At 40.7% G+C, this 12,934-nt stretch overlaps 2 protein-coding genes across 4 annotated transcripts in view; both read right to left on the minus strand.

Moving 5' to 3' along the window:
• Nucleotides 1-901: 901 nt before the first annotated feature.
• On the minus strand, nt 902-7,073 carry VCPKMT (valosin containing protein lysine methyltransferase). 2 transcript variants are annotated; one of them, XM_057724767.1, is made up of 6 exons: nt 6,745-7,071; nt 6,549-6,659; nt 6,312-6,384; nt 5,319-5,438; nt 4,252-4,356; nt 902-2,022 (listed from the first exon to the last, which is right to left on the minus strand). In XM_057724767.1, exons 1-6 carry the CDS (start codon nt 7,008-7,010, stop codon nt 2,008-2,010), a joined length of 690 nt encoding a protein of 229 aa, XP_057580750.1. In that variant the 5' UTR covers nt 7,011-7,071; the 3' UTR covers nt 902-2,007. The 2 variants fall into 2 exon arrangements, with proteins under 2 accessions (XP_057580750.1, XP_057580751.1); XM_057724768.1 differs by lacking the exon at nt 5,319-5,438 and having other exon boundaries at nt 6,745-7,073.
• A 570-nt stretch (nt 7,074-7,643) lies between these two features.
• Nucleotides 7,644-12,934, minus strand: part of SOS2 (SOS Ras/Rho guanine nucleotide exchange factor 2) — a 97,773-nt gene continuing 92,482 nt past the window's right edge. For both annotated transcript variants that reach the window (XM_057723783.1, XM_057723784.1), the window contains 2 exons: nt 10,324-10,433; nt 7,644-9,345 (listed from right to left, as the gene is read on the minus strand). In XM_057723783.1, the coding sequence (XP_057579766.1) occupies nt 8,836-9,345; nt 10,324-10,433 (620 nt within the window). In that variant the 3' untranslated portion in view covers nt 7,644-8,835. The remainder of the gene's footprint in view (nt 9,346-10,323; nt 10,434-12,934) is intronic.

Raw genomic sequence — 12,934 nt, forward strand, 5'->3', positions numbered from 1 at the left:
TGTGGGATGGAGATTGGTGATAGCATGTGCTATACGATCTGGCACCCCTCAGTAAGCCCTGCAGTGCTCACTGGTCCTGATCACTGTAGTTCTCTGATCCTAGAATGTGGGGATTGGTACCTTTTAACCTCTGCTTTGAACTTATTCCAGAATAAGAAAAATCTCACTTGACTTCGTTACAAATTAGTTTTATAGTCAGTACCACAGGTCAGTCCCCCAGAAACAGATGGCAATGAATGGAGGCAAGTGACTTAGTAAGGAGGGGGTAAGTGAGGCAGTGGGACTAGGACAGGAAAGAGGAGGAAACGCACACAAGCAAGGGTGTGATTCTGGCGAAGTTGCAAAGAGGCCCACCTCAGCCCAACCCCTCCAGGAAGTTTTGGTGTAAGGTTACCTGTCGGAGAAAGGAGCTGGGCTTTCATTACAGGAATGTCAAGGAGCACTTCAGGCTGAAGACCCCCAGCTACTGTTTTAAGAAGTACAGGGAAAGGGGGAGGAGGGCGAAAGGGATCTGAGGAATCCGGGTGGACTACCAGAAATAGCTGGTCAAAGTAAAACTAATTTCTACAAGTTCTATAATGTTGTGAAACAAGCCAGAAAGTGATGCTTTGTTCCAAGACTTCACTAATAATACCTGCCTGGTATTATTTGCAACTAAAAAAGTGTCATATACTTAGGTTACACTAACTGCTCACTAAGCTGCTTAATGAAATGCTAAGAGCAGTTTGAACAAAAACCAGCAGAACAAATGTTAAAGACTGAAGCATGCCTGAAGGGAAGAACTTGATGTTAATCTTAAATTTCTCTAGGGCTGCTTTTGCTCTTTCTGGAAAGCAGTCACTTTCTTTTAAATGTTCATTTTCTCCAAAGCTATTTCGGAAACATTCACAAAGTCACAGGATCTCAAAAACAATGTTTATTTTAACACATAAATTGTGCCACCGAGCACCAGTGCCTGTGAGGACCAGAATTCCATCTGGTTGCTATTACGCTTTGGAACTGGTGCCGCTGAAGTCCTGACAGATCAGTCAGTGAATGGATGATCACCATGAGAACATAAAACAGAGACCACATAGAATCAAAGTCATTTGATAAATGTATACAGAACGACACGCGTAGCTATTTAAATGCCTTTCTCTGTTTCATATAAACAAGTTAACACCAGTGATTTCAGCCACATTTTCCTGGAAGCTCCATGAGGAAAAGTGCATGAGCCACGTACATGCATGCGCCTGAAGGGGGCGTCTTCTTCTCACTCCACTCAAATCAGAAATTTTGTAACCATACCTTTTCCTCCCTCCCAATCTCCCGATTTCTTACTTTCATCTTTATCAACTGACTAATAACTTACTATCTAACTCACATAGTAAATTATACTCTAGTCAGTATGGTGAAGGGAAAACACAGAACTTTGGCCACTAAACAGTATTTTCATTTTTTTTTTTAAAGTAAAAGAACACAAGTATTAAAGCTATTTTAAAAGCAACGAAGTGGAAGATACTTATGATAAAAACCACTGCCTGAATACGTTAAAATAAAACCTTCTTTTAAATTTACCTTGAAGACAAACTAAAATTTATTGATTTGAATTTAAACATCATATAGCAACTGATATCTCTCTTTAGAAACCAGATCAACTTGTCTCTAGTTTCCTGAAAATACACCAAGTCAACTATCCTACTTCACTATTTTTGGCAGACTTTAGGCTAATCTCAGTACCTATTTTTATTTGAGGAGTGACTGATAACACAACGTTTCTTTTAAGCAGGACCAGATGCCCAGCTAAAAGTAAACTAAATCGGATTTCAGGCCCGTTGGCAGGCAGGCAGGCAGTCAGTCAGTCAATTTTCGTATTGCAGGCGGCCCGTGGTGGTTGTCTGTACGTCGGATCCCTAAGGACATGCTGGAAAAATCTATGAACACAATCTTCCCATGCTGTATTCACGTGCTCCATTCACATCATTAGCTTACCCACGTTGTTAGAGGCTTGGGTAAGGTGACTAGATTTCACGATGGAAGTTTCTATAAGAAAAAAATGGAAACCTTAAAAGGCCTTAAATTTATGATTTCTTATCACAAATTAAATATTTACTGGATACTTAATACTAGGTAGTATGCCTAGTAATGGCTAAATGCAACCCAAATGAACAGCCATGCATAATGTTTAGAGATGGTCTTTGCTGATGCCTAAAGTACAAGCAACCAAATGAAAAACACATACAATGGACATCAGCAAAATTAAAAAACCTCTGTGCATCGAAGGACATACTATCAAGAAAACAAAAGGACAACCCAGAGAATGGGAGAACGTATTTGGAAGTAATATATCTGGTAAGGGTCTAATATCCAGGATATATAAAGAATGTTTACAACTCAACAGTGAAAAGACAACTCAATTTTAAAACAGACAAACAATTTCTATAAAGATGTACTAAAGGTCAGCAAGTACATGAAAAAGATACTCAGCCTCATTAGTCATTAGGGAAATAAAAACCACTTCATACCTACTAAGATGACTACAATAAAAAAAATGGACAACAATAAGTGTTAGTAAGGATATGGAGAAAGTGGATCCCACAGACATTGCTGGTGAGAAAGGAAAATGGTACAGTAGCTTTGGAATAGTTTGCCAAGTTCTCAAAAACTTAAACACAGAGTTTCTGTATGACCTAGCAATTCTACTCTGTGTATACATACACTCAAGAGATTTGAAAACATGTGCGGCACAAAAATTTTTACATGAATATTCACAGCAGCATTACTCATTAGAGCCCAAAAGTGGAAACAACAGAAATGCCCATCAACTGATAAATGGATGGATAAGATGTGGTACATCCATACAAAGGGATATTATTCAACTATAAAAAGAAGCGAAGTACTGAGGCATGCTACAACATGGATACACCTTGAAAACTCCACTGAATGAAAGAAGCCAGACACAGGAAGCCACATAATGTGTGATTCCATCTGCATGAAATGATCAGAATAGGCAAATTCACAGATACAGATAGGCAGCTGTCAGGGGCTGGCGGAGACAGGAGTAAGAAGTAATTGCTGACAGGTACGGGGTTTCTTTTTGGAGTGATGGAAATGTTTAAAAAGTGGCAATGGTTGTCCAATTCTGTGAATATACTAAAAATCACTGAGGCGTAAACTTTAAAAGGGTAAACTTAATAGTATGTAAATTATGTCAAGTTAAAAAAAAAAAAAGCCTTTATATTTAAGAAACACAAAATCTTTATACCTCAAAAAGTATATATACGAGGGTGAGTCAAAAATTACCCACATTCTGGTTATATTAAAACTTCTATAAATTCTACAGCCAGAGTGCGGATAATTTTTGACTCACCCTCGCACTTTTAAAACTACACAACAGCTTCAGTTAAAACTGGATCCCTTAAGGCATAAAACATTTTAATCTTTTTATCTCTAGCGCCAGGCCACATAATAGTTGATCTGAATTACTAATCCTACTATTCTTCTTTCCTTTACAGTCCCAGCACCTAGTCTTGATTCCAAAAATCATACTTTATTTGCTTTTGGCTAGAATTCACATAATCAGAATACTCCACCACAAATTCAAAGGAAAGATAATAGAAACAAATGGAACTAAATAAATTTAGCACCCTCAATTCATAAAACTGATGTCACCCCTGCCTTATACCAGTCACATACACAGAAGGTGCTGGGGTACAAAAACGGATGAGATACAATTCTTCCTTTCTACAAGTTCAAATTCTAGGCACTGGAGAGACAACAGTGTATAAAATGTAACTATTATAACAGGTAAAGGAAGCAATGAAAAAGGGGAACATATATAAATTCTATTTAACTGAGTGCAGTTTTCTTTATCGGACAGATCTGCCTTGTTACAGTTTACCTGGACTATTAAAAAAACATTTGAATGGTTGGAGAGAGTTCATAAAGGTCAGAACAGGAATTTTAAAACCTCGAACAGGTAACATAAATTTATAAATAGTTAAGTTACTTGTCTGAGGTAATGCCCAATTATAAAGCTATATAATTTACAGCTAGAGAAGACCTTTAAAAAACAGGCCTGTCTCATTTTAGAGGAAAAACCTGAGACCAGGTAACTTAGATAATCTTAACACTGAGAGTCAGTGCCCGAGTCCAGCATCACAGCTGTTTCCCACAAGAAAATTAACATCTACAACACACACAAGGCTCAGAATCAGCACCTAGCTAGTGAAATCCCCTTTTCAAAGGATGGAGAGCCAAACACGTAGTTACCGATTTTTTCTTTCTGATGTATAAAATGTGAATATCTTCACTTCGGTATTCTTCATCATGTTTTTCCAAAGGAATTTTTTCAAAGTCAAAGTCTAGTTGAAGGAGCTATAAATTAAGAAAAGGTATATTTCAAATTCAATCGTATGAACTACCCTGTGGTGACAGAAATCAGCATGGTGGTTACCTCTGGAGTAGTGACTGCGGAGGCACACATGAAACACTGAGCTAAGCGCTGATACATGCACATTTTACAGGGTTTGAGTCTATTGAAACCGATTAACAATATAAAAATTTCAAGTATACATTATTTCAAAAGTTCATTACTGTTCTTCACATTCAAGAAAAACATAAAAGTAAAAGACCATTTCACCATATATCTGAGGCAGAGTCATGAAGAGTCACTTGACCCAAAGTAACCCCTGCAGAGCATAAAGCTTCAGGGGTATAAAGATGTACCCTTAAGAGGAGTCACTTCTAACGTGATGGATTTTGCCCATAAAAAGGGTTTGGGCGACCACTGGAGGAAGATGCGTGAAAGATAAATGGGATTCTATGTACTACTTTCTGCAGCTTCCTGTGGGTCTTTAATTCTTTCAAAAGAAAAAAAGAAAAGAAAAACCTCAAAATAGGTAGGATACATTGGTCAAAGCCATCATAAGTATACAGTGGAAAACAGTGAAATAAAAACATACCATATATCATGTTTCTATGATGTAGTCTCCAAAAATAATACATACATCATTAATATGTTCCTAAAAGCCAGCAACATGTTTAATAAAGAAACACTGAAAACTTTCTCAGGAAAGACAAGGGTGTCATATGATTATTTTACATTGTTTTACAGATACTAGATCAACAAGTTAGAAAAAAATAAAGGATCAGAAAGGATGAAGGGGGGAGGGTTTGGCTGTTACTAGAATGGTGTGCTATGAAGGATCCTCTCCTTGGGTTCATACAAGCAGAATGTTTTCCCTATTCAAAATTACCACAATATACTTGAACACAAAGTCACATACAGCCTCTCTGAAGGGTAATCACTACAAAGATAGATTTAGTAAAATACTCACCTCAAAATATTTTTTCTCGATTTCTGGATTTTTTCCCATTGTTCGTTGTTCGTAACAACATATAATACAAGTCTCAGATCCACTGAGATCTTTTAGGGTTTTCAAAAGTGGCTCCAAAGACTGTTCAAAAAGGAATATGACTTTTGTTTATGACTTTAAAAAATTTATGTTTACTATAAAAGCGGGTAGGGGAGGTGGAGGGGTAATTATAACTCCCCGACAACTCATCCATCTTTGAATCAATCCAACCAAGTAAATGTAGTTACAGCTCTGTAACTGATGATTAGTAAACTCTTCTTAACTAATCAACCATTGTATTAATTTCAGTTTCCAGAGAAAGGATTCAAGTGACTGCATTATGGAGTCCCCACGGGTAAACAAATGGAATTGACTGCACTCTTAAAATCTAATTTAATTTAATTTAACTTGGGATCTAAACAATCAACAATTTACCTACAAAAGCAAGTCCGACCCTAACTGGAATATAGTAAGTTGGCTCAGTGCTCATTATTGAAAAAAATGAGTGATACCCACAACACTGTATAAACAGATATTCTAAAAAAAAAAAAATCACTCTATAAATACAATAAATCTCGCCACAGAACTATGAATTCTTTATAATGCAACTTAATTATTAACGTCATTTAACGTCACAAATAATAACACATTCACTAGGAATAGCTAACTAAACAAGGAGGAGGAGACATCTTAGTCTTTTACAGGAGACCCAAATGGCAAAGTGCTCTAAAAATTGTGCAGACGCCTGCCGTAAAATGCACATAACACTTTTCTCAAGACGCTTCGCGGGCCTCTATGTTAATCATGAGTGCGTATGTGCAGTTCCCGGTGACCTTTATTTTCTCCTTGTCACCGACTACGGAACAAACATCCTGCATCCAGAGAGGTCAAAACGCGAAGAAACGCGTGCTTCAGAATCCACGAAATACAGCTTACATCCTCCAGAGGACGAGACTTCCCTCGTTAAACACTCACCTCCTCGTAGTAGATGCAGTCGGCCATGAGGATGTAGTCTGGCGGAGAAGGAAGGTCTTCTATTTCTTCCCCCCTTAAAAACGTCAACCACGTATTTTCAGGTGTCGCTTTACTCACCTAGCGCGTTCTTGCTTTATAAACTAGACCCAGGAAGCCCCCCGGCACCCGCCCTGCGCCGGGTGGGCCGCGAGCGAAAGGGGCGCCGAGGGGCGCCGAGGGGCTGCGAGGCGGACGCACCATTTCAGCGCCCTGGCCCGCACAGAGCCGGTGACGAGATGCCGGTTCATCGCGATGTTGGTCCTCAGCAGGCCCTGCAGCTCCTCCAGGTCGGTGACGGTGACGTCCGCCCTGCGAGAGAAGGCGGACGCGGGCGTGGGCGCGGCGGGCCGGGGCCGGGGCCGGGCTTCCCGCGCGGAGCGGCCGCGCCGCCTACCCGAGGGTGGCCGCCATGAGCCCCGCGGCCCCGGTGCCGGCGCCCAGCTCCAGCACCGCCCGCCGGCGCAGCGCGCGCGCCCCTGCGCCGCAGAACCCGGGCGTCTCCAGGAACTTGGACAGGACGATGGCAGCGTCCCAGACAACGCAGCCCACGCTGCCGGAGCCGCCCTGCTGCAGTCGCAGCGCGGTGCCGTCTCGCTTCTCCAAAACGCGCACAAAGCTCCGCCCTGGGTCCTCCGCCGAGGCCTCCGGGGGAGCCGCCATCGCGGCCCGGCCACCACAGGGGTCGCGCGCGGTGACGTCACGGCCACGCGCCCCGCCCGCCCCCCGGGGACGGAGCCGGAGCCGGCGCCACGGCGCGTGCGCGGCGGCACAAAGCCCGGAAGGCGGCTTCCCCCCACTCCGCGCGCGCGCGCGCGCGCGGCCCAGCCACGTGCCGCGGCTTCCCTTACACGCGGAACCGCCGCGTCCTCCGCTAAGGTACAGGTCTGGCTCGCGGCACGGGCAGTTCAAATCACTCTTCCAGACAGAGCCAACCTGAGCGTTTTCACCTGGCTGGATACTGAGTCACACACTTTTTTAAACTACTGGCCTTAAATCAAGGCAGCTTCCAAGATCCTGACAATAATAGCTATGATCCTGCATATGGAGAGTTCCTCACATAACTCCTAATTTTTCATCTGAATGCATAAAAATGATTGCAGGAAGCTTGTGATTGCGTTTAACGGGGAGGACAAAGTTATCCCTCTAAAGTGCACATCACTTAAAGTCTTTAGGATTGCGGAATTTAAACCGTACAAAATTCTGGAAATAACGTGTATATATTACTTCTAACAGAAATCGACAATCTTACCCCCCTGTTCCTTATAATGAAAACACATATTTTAAAAGTCTTTTAAAAATTAAGACGGGGTGATTTATTAATCTTGTTAGGAACTCTGATACAAAGCACAGTAAAAGGCCACAGACCAGTAAATAAACAATGTGGCTTTTGGCTACTTTACAACTGCTGCTAGGGCACTAAGAGCAAAACACACTTTTTCATCACTTTGAATGAAGGAATACAAATGGCAAAAGTTTTAATCACTTCTCTGATTAAAAAGTTTAATAAAGCTTTAAGTGTTTGCTGGTTTAAATATTACCAATCTAAAAAAATACTTTAAAAATTTTTAGTTAACGTGAGATTTATAGAGAAAGTTACTTGGTTTTGAAGGCAATGCAGTTGGTTCCTATGCCATAAGAAACTTATCCTCGGGATTTATGATTAGTAAAGTAGCAGACTGTATTATAGGCCTTGAGTCACATAAATTTATATAGGTTATTAGCATTATCTTTAAATATACAATATAAACAAAACTGTACACATATGGCATATTAACTTTGTTTTCCAAAACAATAGGCAACTCGTTAGCTAAAGACACCATAGTCTGCAAAAACAAAAAGGCACATCTGTATAAGATCTATGCTCTTTTTTCCTCTATGATTGGGTTAGGTAGTCATTACATTTTGACAAAATAAAAAACACAGTGCATTCTATTATTTTCATTCTATTTTTCATTTTTGTCTTCAGCAGCAAATTCTGGCATTTAAGACATGGCATTAAAGAGTTTAATAACAGTGGGTGTTATTCACGATTTTCTTAAATGTAAAAACTAAATGTAAAAACTAGAAGATGGTCAAAGAGGCTTAAAAAATAGTATCACCACACACCCCCTACATGTGTGTAAATTCACTGCCTTAAAAACTAATCTATTACTCAAATTTGAAAAATTCCACAAATGCACTATCCCCTTTCAGTGCAATCAATGTCACTTTAAACCATATTTTAGCAGAGACTACAGTGCAAATATAAATTCTTTATACTGGCCTTTGGGCAGCACTGAGGCAATGCTACTGATCACCTGAGGATAATGGTGAAGGACTTCTGTATTTTTATTTTTCCAATTTTTAAAAGCTTATTTGATCAGTAGCATTTTTGTAAGAGCATTATTTTTAAAAAGTACTAAAATACTATGCCTTTTTTGAATAAATTAAAAAAAAAAACCTTTACAAATACCATTCCAGTGTCAATGACTACATATGGCTAGGGTCATTGAGGAGTTTCTGCATTTTCTAGCAAAGGCAGTCCATAGAGTGGGGGGTGCGAAAGCTCCCGTTTGTAAGTCTTTGGTGGCAGTTTTGGTAGGTGAGGACTTGAATTCTGCCTTGGTGGAACAGGAGGAGCTTGAGGATGAGCAAGATTATTTTGACTAGAACCGAGCAGATAGCATCGACGTGGCACCCTTGGAGAGGGTGTGCTAGGAGGAGTGTTTGGAGAATTTGGACACGTACTAACGTCTCTGAACCAGTCTGGATCTCTGTGAAGATGTCCCAGTGGAGGTGGCTGAAGAGTAAACGGACAGTTTATAAAGTGTTCTGGAGGCCGAAGGGGAACCGGAGGAGGGGTATCAGGAAGAGGATCTCTCGGCGGTGGTGGAGGTGGACTATGCAGAGGCCCGTCAAATGCACCAGTAGGAGCAGGTACTCTGGGTTTTATCTTTGGAGGAGGAGGTTGTCTTGGTGGAATAGCAGGGGGGTCATCATCAGATTTCATAGTTCCCTCAAAAACAAAAAAATTAAATTAGACCTCTGTCTCCTGAAAACTCCGTAAGAAAAAGTTTTAAAAAGACTAAAAAATTCTTATGTGTTAAGTTAAATCTAGAGGCTCAAAATAGGTTAATCTGGTTTAATGATCAGATTTGTGAGTAAATGACTCCCGCTTTCACTAAGGGCTCCGTTAAATATTTTTATATATGAGATGTTTTAAGGGAAATCTTATAAAGCCTCAGATTATCTTCCTTTATATATAGTTTCTCAATTTATGCATTTTAATTATAATGGTAAGTGAGTGAAAAGAATATACAGCTTTGTAGACATGAAAGGACATCATGTCAAGAGGACTTAATATCCAGCTTCTGCTTTTTGGCCAATTACTTCTACTATGCAGCGAGGCTCAGTGGTGGTTCTCAAAGTGTGATCCAGGAATCAGCAGCATCAGCACTAGTATAGTACTTGTTAGAAATGCAAATTCTTGGGCCCCACCCCAGACCTACTGAATCAGAAACTCTGGCCATCTGGTTTTAACAAGGCCTCCAGGGGCTTCTGATGCAACCTAAAGTTTGAGAAGTACCAGCTGAAAGTTTGGAGAATGCTTTGAATACTACAGTTTTTTCCATCTCTACCAGAAATAAAATGTACTTCTGAGCATCTGTGAATCTGCCCAGCCTCTTTTTTTTTTAAGGAAAAGTTATTATGAGGATTAAACAATTACTTAAGGTATTTTCTAAATTAACTTAAAATTTTAAAAACCATAAAGGGTGACCAAATTATAATTGACAGACTCTTTATAAGAACAAGCACTATTTTGAAGATTCAGAACTTTGAATACGTTGAGGCAAACCTAAGTCCTCTTGACTACCTTGGAATGTGTTTTCGGCATGTGGGATCTCTAATTCCCTCACCAAGGACTGAAACCCTGCCCCAGGCAGTGCCTGCAGTGCCGGTGGGGCGAACCACTGAACTGCCGGGAATGCCCTACCTTGGAGTTTGAAGCATCATGATCAAATTTTTTTCGAGGAGGAAGTGGGGGAGGAATCAGTGGCTCTTCACTTAGTTTATGTAAACTACCACATGAACTGAAGAAAGACTCTGGGGGTAAAAAAAAGATTAGTTTAACCACAACTCACAATGCAATCATAAGACATAACTTTATTTCAATCTGTGATCACCTCTGCTCTGGCATCTGTCAAACTGCACTGCAGCTGACTGCTGATTTAGCTACCCTCTCCATTAAGGTGTAAGCTTTTCGAGGGCAGTGTATATTTATTTTCATATCTGTAGCATGTAACACAGTGGTAATGCCTGGCATATACCAGGTACTACTGCTAAATGAAAATATACTATTCAACTAAGATTAACAGGGAGATTCTGCTCCCTGAAAAGCCTTTTGTTTATATAAACTGTACTAACTTCCACAGAAACATCATCCACAGAGACCATGAATTTTTGAAGCAGCTATTACTGGACACGCTTCTACACAGGTAATAAAACCTCCATATAGGAGACTATAGGGTAGGGTTGTATCACAGGACTTGCCTCTTTGCAAGTCTCTCATTGATGACGGACACATTACATAACCACATTAAAGGAAATTTACAAAATAACAAAATATTAGGTGAAAAATTACCCCTGAACATGCCAACCAGACATGGAATAAGAACGATTTTCATGTTCAATTATTTTGTCTTTTTCATATGGTTAAAAAAACACCTGTAATTATAGACCAACTCCCTAGTTGATACCTCCACACACAGCTGTTTATCATTATACTGAGATTGGGTTTATAGGAGCTAGCTGGGAAAGAAGTTGGTGAGCTTAATTTTAAACACACTCAGTTTGTGTGAACTGCTTATGGAACATCCAAGTAAAGATGCCACTCATTACTCCATGTCAAGAACTGCTGTCCTGTTCACGAGACTCTGCGGTCACCTCAGGGCGCCTTGCTGGCTCAGAGTGCCAATAGCAGAAACGAAAACTAATGCCTATGTGGTGCTGGCAGATGGTGTGAGGAGGTCAGGTAGAGCACTACCTGCTGTGAATATGTTCCTTTTGCTTGCCCAGCAAACTCTGCCCTGTCTTTGTCTCTTGGTGATGGTTTAGTCAGCCAGTTCTGCCCAGGGCACCCCAATTCTAGTCAAGAAGTGGACAAAGGGCTCACTTTCTTAATGTGATCAGATTTTAATCTACCTCTCTTTTACGCATGCAGCCATGTGCTTCAGTGAAGGCTGACCTTACCCCTTAGCTCCAGAGATGGGACCTGATTAGACCATTCCCTCAGCCAGAGTAACTGGTTTAGCTGTCGACACATGAACTGTGTCAGTCTGTCAGTCAGTCTTCTCTATACCTCTCTTTCTCACGTGACTGAACAAGGAAGCACGTAAGCTTTATTGCTCCTGCCACCACTCTTATGACCTTGGAAAAACAGCCTTAGATAAAGCTGATAACCTGGACAAAACAACGAAGAGTCAAAAAGAAGCCTGGTCTTTAATAACATCATTGAACCACTGAATCAACCAGTCTTAAAGCAGCCTTCCTCCAGACTTCCAGCTATGAGAGTCAGAATGCTTTCTTATTGTTTAAGGCAGGCTTAGTTGAGTCTTCTCTTCCTTACAGAAACACACATGCTTACGGAAGCAGAAAGTATCTTGATGGTGGGACAGCTGTGAAAGTTTCTGAATCTGAGTCTGACTCTATAATCAGACCACTTAACCACTACGAGTGTTTCTCCATAGGAGGCACTCAGTAACCCTTGTTGAAGTGTGAAGTTCAACTTGTTTTATTTTCTATTAAGAGCATTTCTCCACAAGATTTTACAGGTTTTGTGAGCATTTTAAATAACCTCAGTATTCCAAATTAGTGAATGCAGGATAATTTACTAAACAATTTCTGTAATGTTAATTAGCTATGTAAGTTACTTCCAGTTTTTTATCATTCATTCGTCCATCCACTCAACAAATGTTTATTGTGCATCTGCTGTAGTGCCAGCACTGCTCGAGGAACCAGCAATACAGCGGTGAATAAGAAGCAAACGTTCACGTCCCTATGGAGCTTATGCTCTAGGTTGATAAGAGAGAATAAACACCATAATTACGTAAAAGTATAATGGCTATCAGTTAAAAGAAGAAATATTACGTAGGGAAGGGGGAGCAATTTCAAACAGGGTGATCAGGGAAGGCCGCACTAAGGTAACACTGAGCAAAAGCCGGAAGGAGGCAAGGGAGCATGCCACGAGGCCAGATGGGTCAAGAGCACTCGAAGCAGAGGGAAGAGCAAGAGCAGAAGTCCTGATGTGGGAATGTGTCTGTTTCGTTCAGGAGGCAGAGTAGCTGGAGCAGAGTAAGCCACAGGAAAGAACAGTAGGTGATGAAATCTCACAGATCAAAGAAGGCCAAACTGCATAGGACCTTATGGGTCCTTTTTGAAGGAACTTGGGCTTTTACTCTAACATGGAAAGCATATTAAAGCACAGGTGAGACAAGTCTAACCTATATTCTAAAAAGGACCTACTTGCTTTCAGAAAACAGACTAAAGTGTGGAAGGTGGGAAGTTAGGATGCTGTTATAATAAACCAGGCAAGTGACTGTGGTCAC

This window comes from Hippopotamus amphibius, chromosome 2 (assembly GCF_030028045.1).
Source record: "Hippopotamus amphibius kiboko isolate mHipAmp2 chromosome 2, mHipAmp2.hap2, whole genome shotgun sequence".
Classification (NCBI taxonomy): Eukaryota; Metazoa; Chordata; class Mammalia; order Artiodactyla; family Hippopotamidae; genus Hippopotamus; species Hippopotamus amphibius.

Excerpts from the sequence above, each read along its gene's own strand:
- VCPKMT (XM_057724767.1), bottom strand. The coding sequence starts at position 7,010 with ATGGCGGCTCCCCCGGAGGCCTCGGCGGAGGACCCAGGGCGGAGCTTT. Across the intron at positions 6,660-6,744 it reads CTCATGGCGGCCACCCTCGG|GGCGGACGTCACCGTCACCG; the intron begins GTAGGCGGCGCG and ends CTTCTCTCGCAG. Across the intron at positions 5,439-6,311 it reads ACTGCATCTACTACGAGGAG|TCTTTGGAGCCACTTTTGAA; the intron begins GTGAGTGTTTAA and ends CTTTTTGAACAG.